This window comes from Mustelus asterias, chromosome 15 (assembly GCF_964213995.1).
Source record: "Mustelus asterias chromosome 15, sMusAst1.hap1.1, whole genome shotgun sequence".
NCBI lineage: Eukaryota > Metazoa > Chordata > Chondrichthyes > Carcharhiniformes > Triakidae > Mustelus > Mustelus asterias.
The window spans coordinates 84,692,690-84,713,560 of record NC_135815.1 but is presented as its reverse complement, the minus strand read 5'-3'; the positions used below and the strand labels follow the sequence as shown (position 1 = coordinate 84,713,560).

At 47.2% G+C, this 20,871-nt stretch overlaps 1 protein-coding gene across 1 annotated transcript in view; it reads right to left on the bottom strand.

Moving 5' to 3' along the window:
• LOC144504747 (metabotropic glutamate receptor 1-like) overlaps positions 1–20,871 on the bottom strand; it is a 224,637-nt gene that overhangs the window by 162,086 nt on the left and 41,680 nt on the right. Inside the window, 1 exon segment of the mRNA XM_078230489.1 lies at positions 17,772–18,021. Within this exon segment, the coding sequence (XP_078086615.1) occupies positions 17,772–18,021 (250 nt within the window).

Below are 20,871 nucleotides of genomic sequence, written 5' to 3'. Positions count from 1 at the left end.
GAACAAAGAACAAAGAAAATTACAGCACAGGAACAGGCCTTCGGCCCTCCGAGCCTGCACGAACCATGCTGCCCGACTGAATTAAAATCCCCTCCCCTTCCAGAGACCATATCCATCTATTCCCACCCTATTCATGTGTCAAGATGCCCCCAGCATGGCCAATCCACCTAACCCGCACATTATTGGACTTTGGACATGTTTAGTGATCTCGTTCAAGTGGTCAATTAATCTTCAAAGGTCATTACCTTACGGCTGAACCTTGAGCCTCAGTTCACCACTCACCTCCAAACACGGCTCATGTCTAATATTCATAGCTTCGCCTCACCCTCACACACTGGGCATTGTTCCAATTCACAAACCCACAGCTCACCGTCTGTACACACTGTCAACCATGATAGGCACCTCCCCCTCACACATTGCAGCACCCTCAATGACACACTTTTCACTTTTCCAGCACAAACTTTCCACTTTTCTGGGTGGTACGATGGCCCAGTGGTTAGCACTGCTGCCTCACAGCGCCAGGGACCCGGATTTGATTCCAGCCTCGGGTGACTGTGTGTGTGGAGTTTGCACATTCTCCCCGTGTCTGCATGGGCTTTCTCCGGATGCTCCGGTTTCCTCCCACAGTCCAAAAGTATGCGAGTTAGGTGGATTGGCCATGCTAAATTTCCCTTTAGTGTCAAGGGATTCGCAGGGTAAATGTGTGGGGTTATGGGGATAGGCCTGGGTGGGATTGTTGTCAGTGCAAACTTGACGGGCTGAATGGCCTCCTTCTGCACTGTAGGGATTCTATGATTCTATGATTCGACAAGGTAGCTCACACCCGAAGGCAGCAACACCTCATTAGTGAGGCGGAGAGGCAAACTGAATGTTACCCTGACAGAGGAGATGGGGCAATGCCCATTATTGAAGCTGCCCTGACTGAGGCTGTGGCAGGCATTGGGGGCTCAACCCATTGACCCATCCTGAAAACCCCTTCTCACATCCCAATACTTCCTCGAACCGCTTGTATGAATTACAAGCTGCAGATGGTTCAAGATTGCAACTGTTGCTTTCCTTCTCTCTCTCACAGCATCTCTACCCTCCTACCCTCTCCCCTTTCAGATGGTTAAAGGACTGCAACCTGACCAGCCTGTGGCATGGGGCAAGAAGTGGTAAAGAAGAGACTGATGATGGAAAATCACCATCAGTCCCTGTGACACTGCCTCAGGTACTGACACTGTGTGTACCAGCTTCGATGTGGGACCTGTATGTGGTGAGATGCCAGATATGAGCAGCCTGTAGTCAGGGCATGGGGAAAAGGGTAACATAGATCCCAGGTCCACGGAGGGTCAGGACACACCACCAGTTATAGAATCATAGAATCCGTACAATGCAGAAGGAGGCAATTTGGTCCATCGAGTCTGCACTGACAACAACCGCACCCAGGCCCTAAGCCCATAACTCCATGCGTTTACCCTGTTATTCTCCCTGACATTAAGTGGCAATTTTGCATGGCCAATCAACCTAACCCGCACACCTTTGAACTATGGCATGGTAGCACAGTGGTTAGCACTGTTGCTTCACAGCTCCAGGGACCTGGGTTCGATTCCCGGCTTGGGTCACTGTCTGTGTGGAGTTTGCACATTCTCCTCATGTCTGCGTGGGTTTCCTCCGGGTGCTCCAGTTTCCTCCCACAGTCCAAAGATGTGCGGGTTAGGTTGATTGGCCATGCTAAAATTGCCCCTTAGTGTCCTGAGATGCGTAGGTTAGAGGGATTAGTGGGTAAAATATGTAGGGATATGGGGGTAGGGCCTGGGTGGGATTGTGGTCGGTGCAGACTCGATGGGCCGAATGGCCTCTTTCTGTACTGTAGGGTTTCTATGACTTCTGTGAAACCGGAGTACCCGGAGGAAACCCACGCAGAGTGAGAGCGTGCTAACTCCACACAGACAGTCGCCCAACACCAGAACTGAACTTGTGTCCCTAGCGCTGTGAGGCAGCAGTGCTAACCACCATGCCACCATGCCGTCCCGTTCTGCTGCAGAGGGCACAGATAGGCTCATTGATGGAGCAGCTGACAGGAAAAGGGATGTTGGGTATGTAGGAAGACCTGACAGAAAGCCTGGTCTCACAGCCAAGGAGAAGGGAGGGGTCCAGCGCCAACCTAGCACAGGGTTTTGTGCCTGGAGGCCATACCCTCCAGTGTGGAGGGGGCCACAAACCCCAGGCAACAACTTGTAACCTGAACCAGGATGCAGCATCTCTGTTTCCATTGTAACACAAGTGGAATCAACTCAATGTCTGAGTGCCGCATTGGAAGATCAGACTAATCTCACGCCGATGCTACTTGTTGACTGCTGCCACCACAACCGTGGATGCCAGAGTCGAAAGGGGTTTCCAAAGCTGCAAGGCAGATGACTGAGATTGCTGAGGTGCTGCTCCGAGGGAGTCTCAATGGCTCCATGGAATACAAACCTATTGACCTCTCTCAATGTCACAGCATGTGCCCTCCCAACTCTGCCACTCTGCCTTTGCGCTGATGGTTGCCAATCAGTCAACAGTCTGGGCTGCTGTCGTTTTCTTCAAGTACAAATAGCTTTTGAGCTATGAAAGTTGGGGGCGACATGGTGGCACAGTGGTTAGCACTGCTGCCTCACTGCTGCCTCACAGCGTCAGAGACCCATTTGATTCCCAACTTGGGTCACTGCATGTGTGGAGTTTGCACGTTCTCCCCGTGTCTGTGTGGGTTTCCTCCGGGTGCTCCGGTTTCCTCCCACAGTCTGAAAGACGTGCTTGTTAGGTGCATTGGCCATGCTAACTTCCCCCTCAGTGTACCCGAACAGGCATCGGAGTGTGGCGACTAGGGGATTTTCACAGTAACTTCATTGCAGTGTTAATGTAAGCCTATTTGTGACACTAATAAATAAACTTTAGACTTTGCACTTTGTTGACGATGCCATGCAGATCTACAAACTCGAGGTTGTGGTTCTGTGTCATCAGCTCAGTGAGGGGGATGATCAACATTACAGTCACTCTTTGGAACAGGAAATATATCCTCATAATCAGTATCCTCGGATTATCCTGCTCTTGCATTCCACTTTATCATCCAATGGATAAGTGCTGTTCCCGAGCAAATGCTTAATCCGCCTTTTTATTTATTCATTCATTCATGGGACACAAATGGACCAGCATTTATTGCCCATCCCTAGCTGCCCTTGAGAAGGTGATAGTGAGCTGCCTTCTTGAATCGCTGCAGTCCACGTGCTGTGGGTTGACCCACAATGCCGTTAGGGAGGGAATTCCAGGATTTTGACCCGGCGACTGCGAAGGAACGGCGATATATTTCCAAGTCAGGATGGTGAGTGGCTTGGAGGGGAACTTGCAGGTGGTGGTGTTCCCGTGTATCTTGTCCTTCTAGATGGAAGTGGTCGCGAGTTTGGAAGGTGCTGTTTAAGGATCTTTGGTGAATTGCTGCAGTGCATGTTGTAGATAGTACACACTGCTGCTACTGAGCATCGGTGGTGGAGGCAGTGGATGTTTGTGGATGTGGTGCCAATCAAGCGGGGCTGCTTCGTCCTGGATGGTGTCAAGCTTCTTGAGTGTTGTTGGAGCTACACCCATCCAGGCAAGTGGACAGTATTCCACCACACTCCTGACTTGTGCCTTGTAGATGGTGGAGTGGCTCTGGGGAGTCAGGAGGTGAGTTACTCGCCACAGTATTCTGAGCCTCTGACCTGCTCTTGTAGCCACTGTGTTTGTGGGGTGAGTCCAGTTGAGTTTCTGGTCAATGGTAACCCCAAGAATGTTGACAGATGTTGATCCCAGACAGAGATAATGCAGGTTTGATTGTAGAATGCAAATGCAATCTCCAGCTTCATATTGTGGTTTGCTTGCTCATGTTCACTTGTCAATGTGCACTCATCGATTTGCAGTTTCTTCCACTTTCGCTCTGCCTATTCTCATTGCTTAGCAGCGGTGGCTTAAGATTGCGCAACAGCACATGATAAAAATCTGGCCACTATCTTTCTGGTCAGAGTGGGGTGGATCAACATGTATGAAGTGTGTTATGAATGAATTCATAGAATCAAAGTATCTCTACAGTGCAGGAGGAGGCCATTTGGCCCATCGAGCCTGCACCGACAACAAATCCACCCAGGCCCCATCCCCTGACACTAAGGGGCAATTTTAGCATGGCCAATCCACCGAAGCTGCACATCTTTGGAGTGTGGGAGGAAATCGGAGCACCCAGAGGAAACCCATGCAGACATGGGGCAAATGTGCAAACTCCACACAGACAGTGACCCAAGCCGGGTATCGAACCCAGGTTGCTAGTGCTGTGAAGCAGCTGTACTAACCACTGTGCCACCCAGAGAACAGTCAACAGATGCATGTAACCAAACACCAAACAAGTGAACAGTTGACTATCACACTTGCCACATAAACAGAGGTATTGACTGAGAAACTAAATATTTTCAACTTAATATGAGGTAGGTCCATTCAAAGTCTGATGGCAGCAGGAAAGAAGCTGTTCTTGAGTCGGTTGATACATGACCTCAGACTTTTGTATCTCTTTCCCGACGGAAGAAGGTGGAAGAGAGAATGCCCGGGATGCGTGGGGTCCTTGATTATGCTGGCTGCTTTTCTGAGGTAGCGGAAACTCTAGACGGAATCAATGGATCTGAGGCCGGTTTGCATGATGGACTGGGCTACGTTCACGACCCTTTTGTAGTTCCTTGCAGTCTTGGACAGAGCAGGAGCCATACCAAGCTGTGACACATCCGGAAAGGATGCTTCCTACAGTGACACGCGGCTAGATGTGCCCAGCTCCCTGCAGACTGGGTACAGGGTGGGTTTGTCTAGTGTCACAAGCATTTGGTTATTTGTTTCACTATTTTCTTGAGCTGTACGGGAGGGGAGGCAGGAGCTAGGTGCCTATACCCGCTGCTACATAGTAGCTAACACTCAAACCCTGATTGGAGCTGCACCACTAACAGAAGACTATCCAGCAGGAGATAGTAACTCATTTTACAGTTTATATTCTCATCATGGGAACTCTGCAGATCAGCTCATTTATATTTGCACATTTGAATGCAGGGGAACAGAACACAGAATTATACAGCATTCAACTGGTCGCCCCTGCTGTGAGTTCTTTGGCAGAATTACCCAATCATTCCAACTTCCCCTCTCTTTGTGCTGCACAGATTTCCGTCACAAGTACTTATGGAATTCTCATTTGGAGGCTTTTTCCCAGGTTAGAAGTGTCAATTACAAGGGGGAACAGGTTCAAGGGGGGATGTGCGGGGGACGTTTTTCCAAGCAACGAGTGGTGAATGCCTGGAACGCGCTGCCAGAGGAGGTGGTGGAAGCAGACACATTAGCAACATTTAAGAGGCATCTAGATGGGTACGTGAATAGGGAGGGAGGGCGGCACGGTGGCACAGTGGTTAGCACTGCTGCCTCACAGTGCCAGGGGCCTGGGTGCGAAACCCCGCTTGGGTCACTGTCTGTGTGGAGTCTGCATGTTCTCCCCGTGTCTGTGTGGGTTTACTCTGGGCGCTCCAGTTTCCTCCCACAGTCTGAAAGGCGTGTGCTGGTTAGGTGTGTTGGCCATCAGTGAACAGGCGCTGGAATGTGGCGACTAGGGAATTTTCACAGTAACTCCATTGCAGTGTTAATGTACGCCTACTTGTGCCAAAATAAATAAACTTTAAACTTTACCTGAATAGAGGGATATGGACCGAGTAAGGGCAGAAGGGTTTTTTAAAATTTAGTTAGAGTAACATGATCGGCACAGACTTGGAGAACCGAAGGGCCTGTTCCTGTGCTGTACTTTTCTTTGTTCTTTGGAAGTTGCTACTGAATCTATTCCCACCATCCTTGCAATCAGCATGTCTCAGATAGTAACAACTCGCAGCCTTAGATCAGTTCTCCTCATCTCCTCTCTGATTTGTTGTGTGTTAGTGATGGGAATCTGTCGAGTGGAAAGTGACACTGCGGTATGCTAATGTGTCACAGGAGAATGAAAAGCTGACCTCGGACTGACAGCGTTGTCACTTTTGCTTGCAATGGAGATCATTAAATACCTAATTGCTATTCAGGGCTGCACCCGGGCTTCCTCACTCGGCACGCGGCCCACTCACAGTAATTGATGATTGGTTGGTTGGTCGAAATATCTATAGCCTCCTAATTGCTGTGAGGCTTTTCAAGGTTCAATGTATATTCAGTAGGTAACACTGGCTTCTTAACCAGTAGGTTCAAACCTCAGTCCAGAGCCATGCGTACATTATCCCAGCTATTGGAGATGTTTCAGATGTTAAACCAATTGGGCGGCACAGTGGTTCGCACTGCTGCCTCACAGCGCCAGGGACCCAGGTTCAATTCCAACCTTGGGTGACTGTCTATGTGGAGTCTGCACATTTTTCTGTGTGTGTGGATTTCCTCCAGATGCTTTGGTTTCCTCCCACAGTCCAAAGATGTGCAGGTTAGGTTGATTGGCCATGCTAAATCGCCTCTTCGTGTCCTAAGACATATAATAAGAAGTCTCACAACACCAGGTTAGAGTCCACAGGTTTATTTGGAATCACAAGCTTTCGGAGCATTGCTCCTTCATCAGGTGAGCGCTCCTAAAGCTTGTGTTTCCAAATAAACCTATTGGAATTTAATCTGGTGTTGTGAGACTGCTTACTGTGCCAAACCCAGTCCAAAGCCGGCATCTCCACATCATAAGATGTATAAGTTAATGGGGTAAATATGTGGGGTTACAGGGTAGGCCTGAGTAAGAGTTGATGCAGACTCAATGGGCTGAATGGCCTCCTTCTGCACTGTAGGGATTCATAGAACATAGAACATAGAACATTACCGCGCAGTACAGGCCCTTTGGCCCTCGATGTTGCGCCGACCAGTGAAACCAATCTAAAGCCCATCTAACCTACACTATTTCAATATCATCCATATGTTTATCCAATGACCATTTAAATGCCCTTAATGTTGGCGAGTCCACTACTGCTGCAGGCAGGGCATTCCACGCCCTTACCAGTCTCTGAGTGAAGAACCTACCTCTGACATCTGTCCTATATCTATCACCCCTCAATTTAAAGCTATGTCCCCTCGTGCTATCTATTACCATCCGAGGAAAAAGGCTCTCACTATCCACCCTATCTAATCCTCTGATCATCTTGTATGCCTCTATTAAGTCACCTCTTAACCTTCTTCTCTCTAATGAAAACAACCTCAAGTCCCTCAGCCTTTCCTCATAAGACCTTCCCACCATACCAGGCAACATCCTAGTAAATCTCCTCTGCACCCTTTCTAATGCATCCACATCCTTCCTATAATGCGGTGACCAGAACTAAACGCAATACTCCAAGTGTGGCCGCACCAGAGTTTTGTACAGCTGCAACATGACCTCCTGGCTCCGAAACTCAATCCCTCTACCAATAAAAGCTAACACTCCGTACGCCTTCTTAACAACCCTATCAGCCTGGGTGCCAACTTTCAGGGATCTATGCACATGGACACCGAGATCTCTCTGTTCATCCACACTACCAAGTATCTTACCATTAGCCCAGTACTCTGTAATCCTGTTACTCCTTCCAAAGTGAATCACCTCACACTTTTCCGCATTAAACTCCATTTTCCACCTCTCAGCCCAGCATTGCAGCTTACCTATGTCCCTCTGTAACCTGCAACAACCTTCCACACTGTCCACAACTCCACCGACTTTAGTATCATTCGCAAATTTACTAACCCATCCTTTTACGCCCTCATCCAGGCCATTTATAAAAATGACAAACAGCAGTGGCCCCAAAACAGATTCTTGCAGTACACCACTAGTAACTGAACTCCAGGATGAACATTTCCCATCAACCACCACCCTCTGTCTTCTTACAGCTAGAAGTTTAACAACACCAGGTTAAAGTCCAACAGGTTTATTTGGTAGCAAAAGCCACACAAGCTTTTGGAGCCTTAAGCCCCTTCTTCAGGTGAGTGGGAATTCTGTTCACAAACAGGGCATGTTTGTGATATGCCCTGTTCGTGAACAGAATTCCCACTCACCTGAAGAAGGGGCTTAAGGCTCCGAAAGCTTGTGCGGCTTTTGCTACCAAATAAACCTGTTGGACTTTAGCCTAGTGTTGTTAAACTTCTTACTGTGTTTACCCCAGTCCAACGCCGGCATCTCCACATCATTCTTACAGCTAGCCAATTCCTGATTCAAACCGCTAAATCACCCTTAATCCCATGCCTCCGTATCTTCTGCAACAGCTTACCGTGGGGAACCTTATCAAACACTTTACTGAAATCCATATACACCAAATCAACTGCTTTACCTTCATCCACCTCTTTGGTCACCTTCTCAAAGATTCAATGATTCTAAGTGGTGAATGTAAAGGGTCCTTTGACACTTTTTTGAAGAAGGGTTGCTGTGTACCTGGTACCTTTGCTAATATCTAGTCCTCAACCAATATCACTGAGAAACAGATCATCTGGCCAAGAGTTTAATTGCAGTTTGGTGCTGTGCTCAAAATGACTGCTCTGTTTCCCACATTACAACAGCAATTGCGCTTCTGAAAGTATTTCATTGGCTGTCAAGTAATTTTGGAGGTCCATGTTATTTCTGTCTTTCTTTCCAACTAGTTATTAGTTAAACAGTTTAAGCAGTTATGATTGACTCAGGATTAGTCCAATAAAATAGCAGCAGTGGTTATGACCTAAAGCTAATGAATTCATCACAAAGCAAGGATGACCATGGGGGAACCGTCCAATGGATAGCAAATTCCAGCACCCATGTCACTGAGGTGTTGTGTAATGACTTCAACGAGGCCCAGGAGGTGGGCCTCATTCGAGTATGAGCTCCCCGATTGAGGTCATAACTTGCCTGTCCAATCAGGGGGCCTCAACTGTGTCTAAATATGGGGGTCATCAGGGCTACTGGCACTCTGGATTCTGATTTTATACCTGAAGCATTCTGGGAGTGGAATTGAGTTTGTAAATAAAGGGAATCTGGTGAAGTGACACTGGCCTCTGAAAAGTTAGTTCATGTTGGAGTTCCCATGAGGAGCAATGTTGGCTGCTAACACAGAGATCTTTCCACACGACAGGATCTGCAAGACCCAGGAAATTATTTATCAGAGGGGTACTCGCTCTTCCTGGAGGGGCCTGGCATAACTGGCATGGGAGGAAATAACACCTGGGGTCATCACTGCCTATTGAACCCAGTGGATGGGATTTTCTGGCCTCGCTCGCCCCAAAACCGGAAAATCCTGCCTGAGGTCAACGCACCTTTACTGATTCCCATGACGGGCAGGACAGTGAAATTCGCCCCGATGACTCCACAAGGAGGCAGTGGTAATTGGAAAAAAATTAGCAAAGGGAAGGTAAAAGCAGTTCTGGACATAATAGGAGCTCCTTGCAGGTGGACCGACTAGAATACTTGCCCTGTCAAACTTCTGATCCTTTGGTGGAGACTACAAATAGTAGAGTACTTAGTTTCAGGAGTACACCAAGCTCATGATCTGCTGGGATCACAAGGAAGGATACAGTGAGCAAACGTCCATGGCAGCGCGTGTGGGCACTAACACAAGGTGCTCAATAGGGGATCATAGGAACAGAAATAGGCCATTCAGTTCCTTGAGCATGTTCCACCATTCAGGTTGTTCATGCGTTATATAAAGATATGATTCAAATATTTGCAAAGACAGGTAAGGAGGTTATCAGCCATGTTTGTACAAGGTAACCACTGTGGCGCATTAGTCAGTTGTGAAGTCATTCCATGTGTTTTATTCTTTCACAGGATTGGTGGAATCTTCTTATGATTGAATTTGGCATTACCAATCAATTGGTTATAGGCAGGACACTAAAAAAGTTGCAAGTATACAGCAAATATATATCATGGCATCCCAAAGGGCTTTGGAACTCCAGTCACTCTTATTGTGTGAGGGATCCTGTGTATGCTTAGTCCTGTTTGCTTCAGTCTATGCAAAGACTTCATTTTAAGATATTTCTGCCGATGCACAATTACATTTAAATGCTAGACTGTAGGGGTTAACTAACTCTGCTAAGCTTAATGAATGTAGCTAGCTTCACTACATGTAGAATCAGAAGGCATGATAAGAACATAAGAACATAAGAAATAGGAGCAGGAGTAGGCCATCTAGCCCCTCGAGCCTGCCCCGCCATTCAATAAGATCATGGCTGATCTGATAGTGGATCAGTTCCACTTACCCGCCTGATCCCTATAACCCCTAATTCCCTTACCGATCAGGAATCCATCTATCCGTGATTTAAACATATTCAACGAGGTAGCCTCCACCACTTCAGTGGGCAGAGAATTCCAGAGATTCACCACCCTCTGAGAGAAGAAGTTCCTCCTCAACTCTGTCCTAAACTGACCCCCCCTTTATTTTGAGGCTGTGCCCTCTAGTTCTAGTTTGGGTTAGCTAAAAATTGACTACATTCCTGAAGGGTACACAATGCAGGCAAACAAGTTTCCCATAACAGCAGCTGCAAGGATTGTTTTTCTAGACGGAGACAGTATGCAAAAAAACACTTGAGTAATGAGATAAGGGTTGAAATATATTTTGGTTTCAAGATCCTGTTCAAGTCCAGTCTCCAAGTTTGCTTTCTTGTTTCTGCCATGGTAATTCTTTCAGTTCTGCTCAATAAAAGAAAACCATTTTAAAACTCATACTAGTGCTGTTCTTGTCTCTTCAAACTATCCTTGCAGCTGCTGTTATGAGAAACTTAGGAAATCGCCACAGCCAATTTCTGCACAGGAAGATATCACAAATGACAGTGTGATACGGATCAGACAGTTTGATTTTCTGGTGTTGGCTGAGAGGGTGATTATTTGCCGGGTGAACTCTCCTGTTCTTCTTTGAAGAGTGCCACAGGACCCAATTTGCGTCAACTGGAAAGGCTGGCCAGGGCCTCAGTTTAACATCTCCTGCTGAAGATAGCATCCCCCAATGCAGTAATCCCTCTAAGGCCGGGGATTTCTGCTCCCGTTCCCCTCAGGCAGGTTTAGTGACTGGAGCAGAGAGGCCCAAACTGTGTTTTATGTCGGCACGCAGTCTCGCTGTGATTGTCTCCGTGTTCTGTGCCATGCCCCCACCTGCCAATAATAGGAATACCGACATTCAACATCGGGAACCCCATTATAATAAACTTGCATGTCATTATCTGGCCTCTACACCTGATCAGCCTCCCCTCGACATTGAGCTTAGTGTGCGGGCACTCCAGCATGAAGTACGACTGGTTTCCCCCAGCCTGCACCTGGCAGGCAGACCCACCGGAGGAACTCAGGTTAGGGCATCGCTCAGGGTGGAGAGGGTCATGCTCTGAGGGGGGCAGTTCCCAGGCAGTGCTGGGGGGCAGGGCCATGGGGAAGCATCAAGGGGAAGTGCCAGGGGGAGGGTTTCCATGCGCAGGAGGGGGTTCCACTTGCACATGGGGTGCCCTATTTAGAGGCAGCCCCGATCTTTAGGAAGCCAAGTGTCTGGCGGAGTGGGCTCGATCAGAGCCAGCGGGGCATCGTGTGACCCACTCCCCTTCAATTCTTATGCACTGCGTTCCGAGCAATGTGGTGGAGAACGGTATGCTTGGTGCCAGCATCTTCAAAGCCACTTCTCCTGCCCGCTGCCACACTCTGCATGAGAAAAGGTCATATTCTGCCCTCTTTGGCAACGGTTATAGCTGAGAATGAACATCAAATGGACAACACGGCCACCACTTCGTTGCTGTGTGCGGGATCTTTCTGAGCATTCCCTACATCACAACGCTACGAAAATTTTCCAGGAGCTGCGCAACACTTTGGGACATCCTGAGGCTACAAACGGTGATATATAAAGGCAGCTTCCTGCAGCCGCTGCCTAGACTGGATCCTGTGATGCCCTCTACCAGTCTTCTCATTGGGGGTTTCCATTGTAAGGCCCTCTCTTAAGGCAAAACTATCCGGGGCACAGCAAACAGCAAGAATTCTCCATCACCTCTTGCAATCATCTCAACAAGGCCCATGAGGAGGGCCTCTTGGAGTATGAGCTCCCTGATTGAAGTAATGACTGCTTGCCCAATCAGGGAGTCTCACCTGTGCATATAATGAGGTGGGTCAGATCTACTGACAATCCGGAATCTGACTTTGTACCAGAAACACTCTCAGGCGTGGAATTGCCTCTGAGGTGTTATTTCAACCTCTGACGGTCTTGCAAACAGCAGATCAAACAAACAATCGATTAAACAGTTGTCCAGAATGCATTGCTGCTTTTCTAGGTGGTGTCACGGAATATCAACCTAGGGCACTGCGGAGGCCTTTCGTGCCGCTGGAGGACTGGGGTGCATTATCGACTCTTTTAATCACATATTAATTTGATGTTTTAAGCATCATTTCCTCTTTGTTTTTTGTTTCGGGCGGTTCCCCTCCCTTTGGGTGCTGCCCCTTTTAATTTGTCCCTTAATCAATTTGATTTAGTTTATTCGGTTGAGCCAAAAAGATTGACAGACAGACAGGGCCTCAGCTTAATATCTCATCAGGCAACCAGCGGAGAATTCTCTCACACCACATTCATGTATCAGTAGAGCTGCACTGCAGTTACAGATTGTGATTGGAACCCACCACTTCTGATTCAGATGCAACTCTGGGCCACGTTGACACTTTAATCGCAGTATTTGAATTATGTATCCTCTATATCTAAGCACAGTAATTTAAACCATAATAAAAATGACTAATATTGTTTTGAATGCTGCAGAATGCTTGTAAATAATCCAACCAGGGCAATTTAACTGAAGTGGTTGTTCTGTACCAGGAACCTTCCGAAGCAATTAAGCATTTACAATGACATAATTTATCCTTCAATCCCAGTGACTGAGATAGATAAAGGAAGTTTAATAAATCACTCAGTTGGAGTATAGAAGGAGAATGTATTCGTGGGGCATTGGCGTCACTGGCTGGAATTGCCCATCCCTAGTTGCCCTTGGAGGATAGTTGAGAGTCACCCACATTGCTGTGGCTCTGGAGTCACATGTAGGCCAAACCAGGTAAGACAGTAGATTTCCTTTCCTAAACAACATTAGTGAACCAGATGAGGTTTTCCAACAATCAACAATGGTTTCATTGTAATTAATAGATTCTTAATTCCAGATTTTTAAAATTAAATTCAAAGTTCACCATCTGCTGTGGTGGGATTCGAACCCGGGTCCCCAGAACTTGAGCTGAGTTTCTGGATTAATAGTCTAATCATAATACCACTCGGCCTTCACCTCCCCTTAAATGCTCCTCAATCACTTGGGAGCAGGCCCTGCCTCAGAGTCTTGCCAGCCAATCTGGATTAGCCAGCAGCAATGTCAGCCCAGCAGTGCCACCGGGAGCAGTGGCCACTGCCGGAACTACAAGAGCTGAAATACCGCAGCCGGGTGTGAAGCAGCCTGTAAGTGGTCATTTAAGGGTCCCAGCTAGGGTGAGGGTGGGCGAGGCAGCTTAGGCCTGGCCAGCCCCCTGTCGCATTTCAGCCAGGCCGGAGTCAGGTGGCAAGGCAGCAGGAAGACCATCGTGGGCACTTTATAGACTCTTCAGCCTACATAGCTGCCGGTGTGGGGGATGGTAAAATTCTGCCCTTGATTCATGGCAAAGCATTGGCACTAATAGTGGAGTGAAACATTCGTGGTGCTTAAGATGGTATAAGCAATTGTTTATACCAAATAAATCACAAACCTTCAGTCAGAAAAAATGTCCCTTAGCTTTATTTTTAAGAAAGCATAGCTGTGGAAACCAAAAAGCAGCTGAAAACTAATCATTCACCTCAGTGACTAAAATCCCCTCAGTCCTCAGTGGGCATTGCCTAATAGAAACATAGAAGATAGGAGCAGGAGGAGGCAATTCAGCCCTTCGAGCCTGCTCCATCATTCATTACGATCATGGCTGATCATCCAATTCAATAGCCTAATCCTGCTTTCTCCCCATAAACTTTGATCCTATTCACCCCAACTGCTATATCTCGTCGCCTCTTAAATACATTCAATGTTTTGGCATTAACTACTTCCTGTGGTAGTGAATTCCACAGGCTCACCACTCTTCGGGTGAAGAAATGTCTCCTCATCTCCGTCCTAAATGGTCTACCCTGAATCCTCAGTCAGTGACCCCTGGTTCTGGACTCTCTCCACCATTGGGAACGTCCTCCCTGCATCTACCCTGTCTCGTCCTGTTAGAATTTTATAAGTCTCTATGAGATTCCCCCTCATTCGTCTGAACTCCAGTGAAAACAATCCTAACCTATGATCAACTTACAACACTGAATGCTGTAGTGTACAATTGTTCGGTGTTTGATTGTTTGCATCTGTTAACTGTTCTCTGTTCCTCGTGATGTTTGTCAAGCCTGAGTGTGGTCGCAAAGAAAGAGAAACTAAACTGCAAACCAGCAGCTGGAAGTGTGGAAGAGCAGATATTTTAAGGAACTGTAAGCTCCTACAAGCAAACTGGTCTCATCTCTGCGTAACTCCAAGGCATGAAACACAACGGCTGAGATTCTCTGATGTCGGATGCCCGGTCCCCACTGCCAGCGAGAATGGAGAATTTGACGTTCAACCAAATCGCCATTCGCAGCAGCGGGACTGGAGAATCCACCGAGCCGAGTTGGAGAATCCGGCCCAATGGGCGGGATTTTCCACCCCCACCATGGTGTGCTTTGTGGTAGTGGATGTGGCCTGCCATTGGCTGGCAATGGGATTTTCTGATCCCGCCGCTGTCAACGTGTTTTCCAGTTTGCACCTTCTGCAGCTGGTAAACCTGTGGTGGGGTTTTTGCCATCTGTGAGACCAGGAGTTTCCTCTGGTGGGAACGGCCAGAGAGTTTTGGCCAATAAATGCACTGAGGGTCTCACCTGCCAGGAGCCCCTCAGGAGGAAAGCTTGGAGGTGAAACTCAGCCATGATTTCGCAAAGCATATTCCCAAGTGTGGTTTCAGAAAATCTGATCTGTAAGAACCAACTCAGGGACTTCTAAACTGGTTCAAAACTATTAGGCAGAAGCCAGTGATAATCCAATGAGAATAATTCATGCACACTGCTGATTGGAGGGGCAAAACATCCACAGGAAGCAAAACCACATTAAAAAGGTCAAAGAAATTCAAATCAAATGACCATTGAATGCCGGATATGAAAACAGATTTGACATGTATCTGACTGAGCTTCCTCCTGGACTTGTGGATGATCAACATGGAATACTGGGAAGAATTCAGATTCTGAATTGTTGAATACTAGGGGACATGCACTTAAGGTGAGAGGGGGAAAGTTCAAATGAGTTATGAGGGCCAAGTTTTTTACAGAGAGAGTGGTAGGTGTCTGGAACCTGCTGCCAGGGATGGTGGTGGAAGCAGATACAATAGGGGCATTTAAGGGGCTTTTAGATAAGCACATGAAAATGCAAGGAATAGAGGAATATGGACCAAGGGCAGGCAGAAGGAATTAATTTAATTTGGAGTCATGCTCGCACAACATCGTGGGCCAAAGTTCTATGTTCTATGTTCGATGAATTTAAAGGGACATTACTAGCAACACTAAGTGCATAGTTCTTTGTCCTGCTGAAATATTACTGAGTTCTGTTATAACTGTTCCAAACTGTCATCCAGTTCTGTGTGTTGTTAAAATAAAAGATAATTAAGTACCGAATCATAGAAACATAGAAAACTACAGCACAAAACAGGCCCTTCGGCCCCACAAGTTGTGCCGAACATATCCCTACCTTTTAGGCCTACCTATAACCCTCCATCCTATTAAGTCCCACGTACTCATCCAGGAGTCTCTTAAAAGACCCTATTGAGTTTGCCTCCACCACCACTGATGGCAGCCGATTCCACTCGCCCACCACCCTCTGAGTGAAAAACTTCCCCCTAACATCTCCCCTGTACCTACCCCCCAGCACCTGAAACCTGTGTCCTCTCGTAGCAGCCATTTCCACCCTGGGAAAAAGCCTCTGACAGTCTACCCGATCTATGCCTCTCAACATCTTATATACCTCTATTAGGTCTCCTCTAATCCTACGTCTCTCCAAGGAGAAAAGAATCCTTGTGAGTTTTCTGTTTTTTTAGCTTCCTTATGGAAGATTTTTATGAGTCCATAGGTCCAGTTTTCAGCCCCGCACCTCCTGGTGTTGAGTAGATGGCTGGAATACCCGGGTCCATTTTCAGACCCAACTTTACTGTAGTTTTATTCTCTATACTCATTCCCACCTCTCCACTTAATGAGAGTGACATTTACATACTGATACGTCTGAGACAGAGCTTCACACAACGGGACTGAAGACAGGGAACTGGTGGACCTGGTGAGATAGATACATTCTTTTTGAGCAGGGGAATCAAGGTACATGGAGTTAGGCCAGAGATCAGGCATGATCTTATTTAATGGCAGAGCGAGCTCGAGGGGCTGAATGGCCTACTCTTGTTCACATATTCCTTCCTTCCTATGGAAGGAACCCTGATAAATGTGAGGTGATTCATTTTGGTAGGACTAATTTAAATGTGGATTACAGGGTCAAAGGTAGGGTTCTGAAGACTGTGGAGGAACAGAGAGATCTTGGGGTCCATATCCACAGATCTCTAAAGGTTGCCACTCAAGTGGATAGAGGTGTGAAGAAGGCCTATAGTGTGTTAGCTTTTATTAACAGGGGGTTGGAGTTTAAGAGCCGTGGGGTTATGCTGCAACTGTACAGGACCTTGGTGAGACCACATTTGGAATATTGTGTGCAGTTCTGGTCACCTCACTATAAGAAGGGTGTGGAAGCGCTGGAAAGAGTGCAGAGGAGATTTACCAGGATGCTGCCTGGTTTGGAGGATAGGTCTTATGAGGAAAGGTTGAGGGAGCTAGGGCTGTTCTCTCTGGAGCGGAGGAGGCTGAGGGGAGACTTAATAGAGGTTTATAAAATGATGAAGGGGATAGATAGAGTGAATGTTCAAAGACTATTTCCTCGGGTGGATGGAGCTATTACAAGGGGGCATAACTATAGGGTTCATGGTGGGAGATATAGGAAGGATATCAGAGGTAGGTTCTTTACGCAGAGAGTGGTTGGGGTGTGGAATGGACTGCCTGCAGTGATAGTGGAGTCAGACACTTTAGGAACATTTAAGCGGTTATTGGATAGGCACATGGAGCACACCAGGATGATAGGGAGTGGGATAGCTTGATCTTGGTTTCAGATAAAGCTCGGCACAACATCGTGGGCCGAAGGGCCTGTTCTGTGCTGTACTGTTCTATGAAGGGAAGAAGGAAAGAAATTGCACTCAAATGGCACATCCCATGAGTGTCGCAAAGCGGTGACAGCCATAGAGTGTGCTAGTGAGCAATGTTGCCTCTAAACTGCACATGGGGTATGACCACATAGCAATCAGACTGCCCTGCGCAGTCGTTTCAAGATGTATATGTGCATGGGTCTGGCGGGAATCTTAAATGGGTCACGGAGTACAAAAGTAAAGGATCTGTGCACAAAAAAGGGAAATGACATTGCTTGTAGCGTGCAGGTATTGTTGTAAAAAAGCAAAATGAATGGAAAACAATGTCGGACACAAATACCTCATCCTTAAATCTTGAGCTTCCCTCACGGGACATATAGTGGTGAAGGAATTGATTTTTGAAATCTCTCCTGTTGTATGATAAGGGGATATCATTACATAATACTAAGCAGACAGATAGAAGCATATAACCACATTGTGATACTAAGGGATACTTAGTGGTTTCTTCACACAGTAACACCAGGGCGATATATTGACACATTGGTCCCAGAAACACACAGAAAACACCCAATCTGCTTACCTGCCAATCAGCAGAAACTCTCCCAGGACCCCCAGTCTCCTCATCGCCATCAGCAGACCTCGCACCGTCATCCCCTCACAGAAACAGACGACAACTCTCGCTTTCGGCAGCCTCTCCCTCAACTTTCTCAGCAGTCTGTCGAAGACCTTCTCCCCAGCATTGCTGTAGATTTTACCTGAATGAGCAATGCATAGTCCCTCCTGTGCGGCTAACTCCTTGAAAGCGTCCATGCCACTCTCCCCATAGTTTCCTGGAACAGAGGGGAGATACCTTTGATTACGAGTGTGCCTGGACAATGACCATCGCAACAGCATTATGGACAGTGACAACTGTAGTTCAGTGGTAGCACTCACACTTTACAGCCAGAAGATTGCAGTTTTAAGTCCCACTCCAAAAAATAAGCACATAATTTCACCTGACACTCCAGCCTGGAGCACTGAAGGAGTGCTGCATTTTCAGGAGCGCCATTTTTTTCTGGGTGATATATTAACCTGAGGCCCTATCTTCCTTTGCAAGATGATTGAGTATTATTTTGAAGAACGGGAGAGGTTTCCCGGTGTATTGGCCAACATTTTTCCTTCAATCAACATCGTTAAGGAACAGAATATCATATCAGGGATGAGGTGGGGGTGATTGCCCTTGATATCAAGGCAGCATTTGACCGAATTTGGCATCAAGGAGCCCTGGCAAAACTAGAGTCAATGGGAATCAGAAGGAAAACCCGCCATTGGTTGGAGTTATGACTGGCACAAAGGAAGATGGTTGCGGTGGTTGGAGGTCAATCATCTCACCTCCAGGACATCACTGCAGGAGTCCCTCAAAGTGGCGTCTTCGGCCCAACCATCTTCAGCTGCTTCATCAATGGCCTTCCTATCATCATAAGGTCAGAAGTGGGCATGTTCACTGATGACTGCACAATGTTCAGTACCATTTGTAACTCCCCAGATACTGGAATAGTTCATGTCAAGATGCAACAAGACCTGAACGATATCCAGGTTTAGGTTGACAAGTGGCAAGTAACATTCATGCCACACAAATGCCAAACAATGATCATCACCACCTTGATAATTAACGGCATTGCCATCGCTGAATCCCCCACTATCAACATCTTGCGGGTTACCATTGACTAGAAACTGAACTGGACTAGCCATATAAATACTGTGGCTACCAGAGCAGGTCAAAGACTAAGAATACTGTGGTGAGAAACTCATCTCCTGACTTCCCAAAGCCTATTCACCATCTGCAAGGTACAATGTAGGAGTGTAATGAAACGCTGTCCATTTGCCTGGATGAGAAGTGCTCCAACAACATTCTAGAAGTTCAACATCATCCAGGACAAAGCAACCTGCTTGATTGCTATCCCCTCCACAAACATTCAATCTCTCCACTGCCAATGAACAGTGACAGCCTGTGTACCATTGACAAGATGCACTCCAGGATCTCACAAGGTTCCTTAAGCAGCACCTTCCAAACCTATGACCACTGCCATCCAGAAGGACAAGTGCATTAGATATGTGGGAACACCACCACCTGGAGGTTTCCCTCCAAGTCACTCACTATCCTGACTTGGAAATATATCGCCATTCCTTCACTGTCACTGGGTGAACATCCTGGAGCTCCCTCCCCAACAGAACTGTGGCTGTATCTACAGTTGGCCTAGAACACCACATATGTTGCAGCAGTTCAAGAAGGCAGCTCACCTTGTCCTTCTCAAGGGCAATTAGGGATGGGCAATAAATGATGGCCGAGCCAGCAATACCCACATTCATGCTGGCACAGTGATTAGCACTGCTGACTCACAGCGTCAGGGACCCGGGTTCGATTGCCGGCTTGGGTCACTGTCTGTGCGTCCTCCCCGTGTATGCGAGGGTTTCCTCCGGGTGCTCTGGTTTCCTCCCACAGTCCTCTGGTTTCCTCCCACAGTCCAAAAGACTTGCTGGTTAGGTGCATTCTCCCTCAGTGTACCCGAACAGGTGCCAGAGTGCGGCGACTAGGGGCTTATCACAGTAACTTCATTGCAGTTTTAATGTTAGCCTACCTGTGACAATAAATACACTTAAAATGAAGAAAAATCTGCCTGTTTTTTCCATTTCTGTGTGTGGGACTTTGTTGTGGACAATTTGCCATGTTTCCTACATTACAACAGCGACCACACTCTGGAAGTATTTTATTGGCACGCACTTTGGATGGGGGGGAGGCACCTGTGTTTGTGAATGAAGCGATATAAATACACATATTGTGTCTTTACTTATTGAGTAATTGGGTCAAAATTCCACCATTTCAAGTGTGCAAACTATCTCCATGTAGTGTTTAACACATTTTTAATGGCCAGATGCTGATTTATCATGTATCGAGAAATGAAAGCTGCAAACACGTCATGATTTTGTGTAGCATTGCTTTGGGCACTAGTTTAATACGTCTGTGATAGCGATGGTTTCAGAACCCTATCCAGTTGAACTACGCCCCCCTACCCCGCCGTGCTGGTATTTCCCACGGCGGATGCAGCAAGCCGTTAGCTGCCGGTGGTATCTTCCAGTCCTGCCAAAATCTACGGGCATTGGCATGGTTCACCCGCCCCACCACCGGAAAGTCCACTGCAGTGGGGTGGCCTTTGACAGTATTGGAAGATCCTGCCAGTATAAAGTATTTTAAAAGTTTATTTATTTGTCACAAGTAGGCTTACCTTAACACTGCAATGAAGTTACTATGAAAATCCCCTAGTCGCCACACTCCGGCGCCTGTTCGGGTAAACTGAGGGGGAATTTAGCGTGGCCAATGACATAACCAGCACGTCTTTCAGACTGTGGGAGGAAACTGGAGCATCTGGAGGAAACCCACCTGGACACGGGGAGAACGTGCAGACTCTGCACAGGGAGTGACCCGAACCGGGCATCGAACCCGGGTTCCTGGCGCTGTGAGGCATCAGTGCTAACCATTGTGCCACCATGGAAAGTGCTAGAAAATCCTGCCCTTTTTTTGTCCATTTGGTGGGTTAGGCGGAATGAAGGCAGCTGCAGGGCTGAATGTGAAGCACTATTACTCAAAAGCTTGTTTATCTTCAGTGAAAGAAATGAATTTGACATTTCAAACCTAGTGCTCT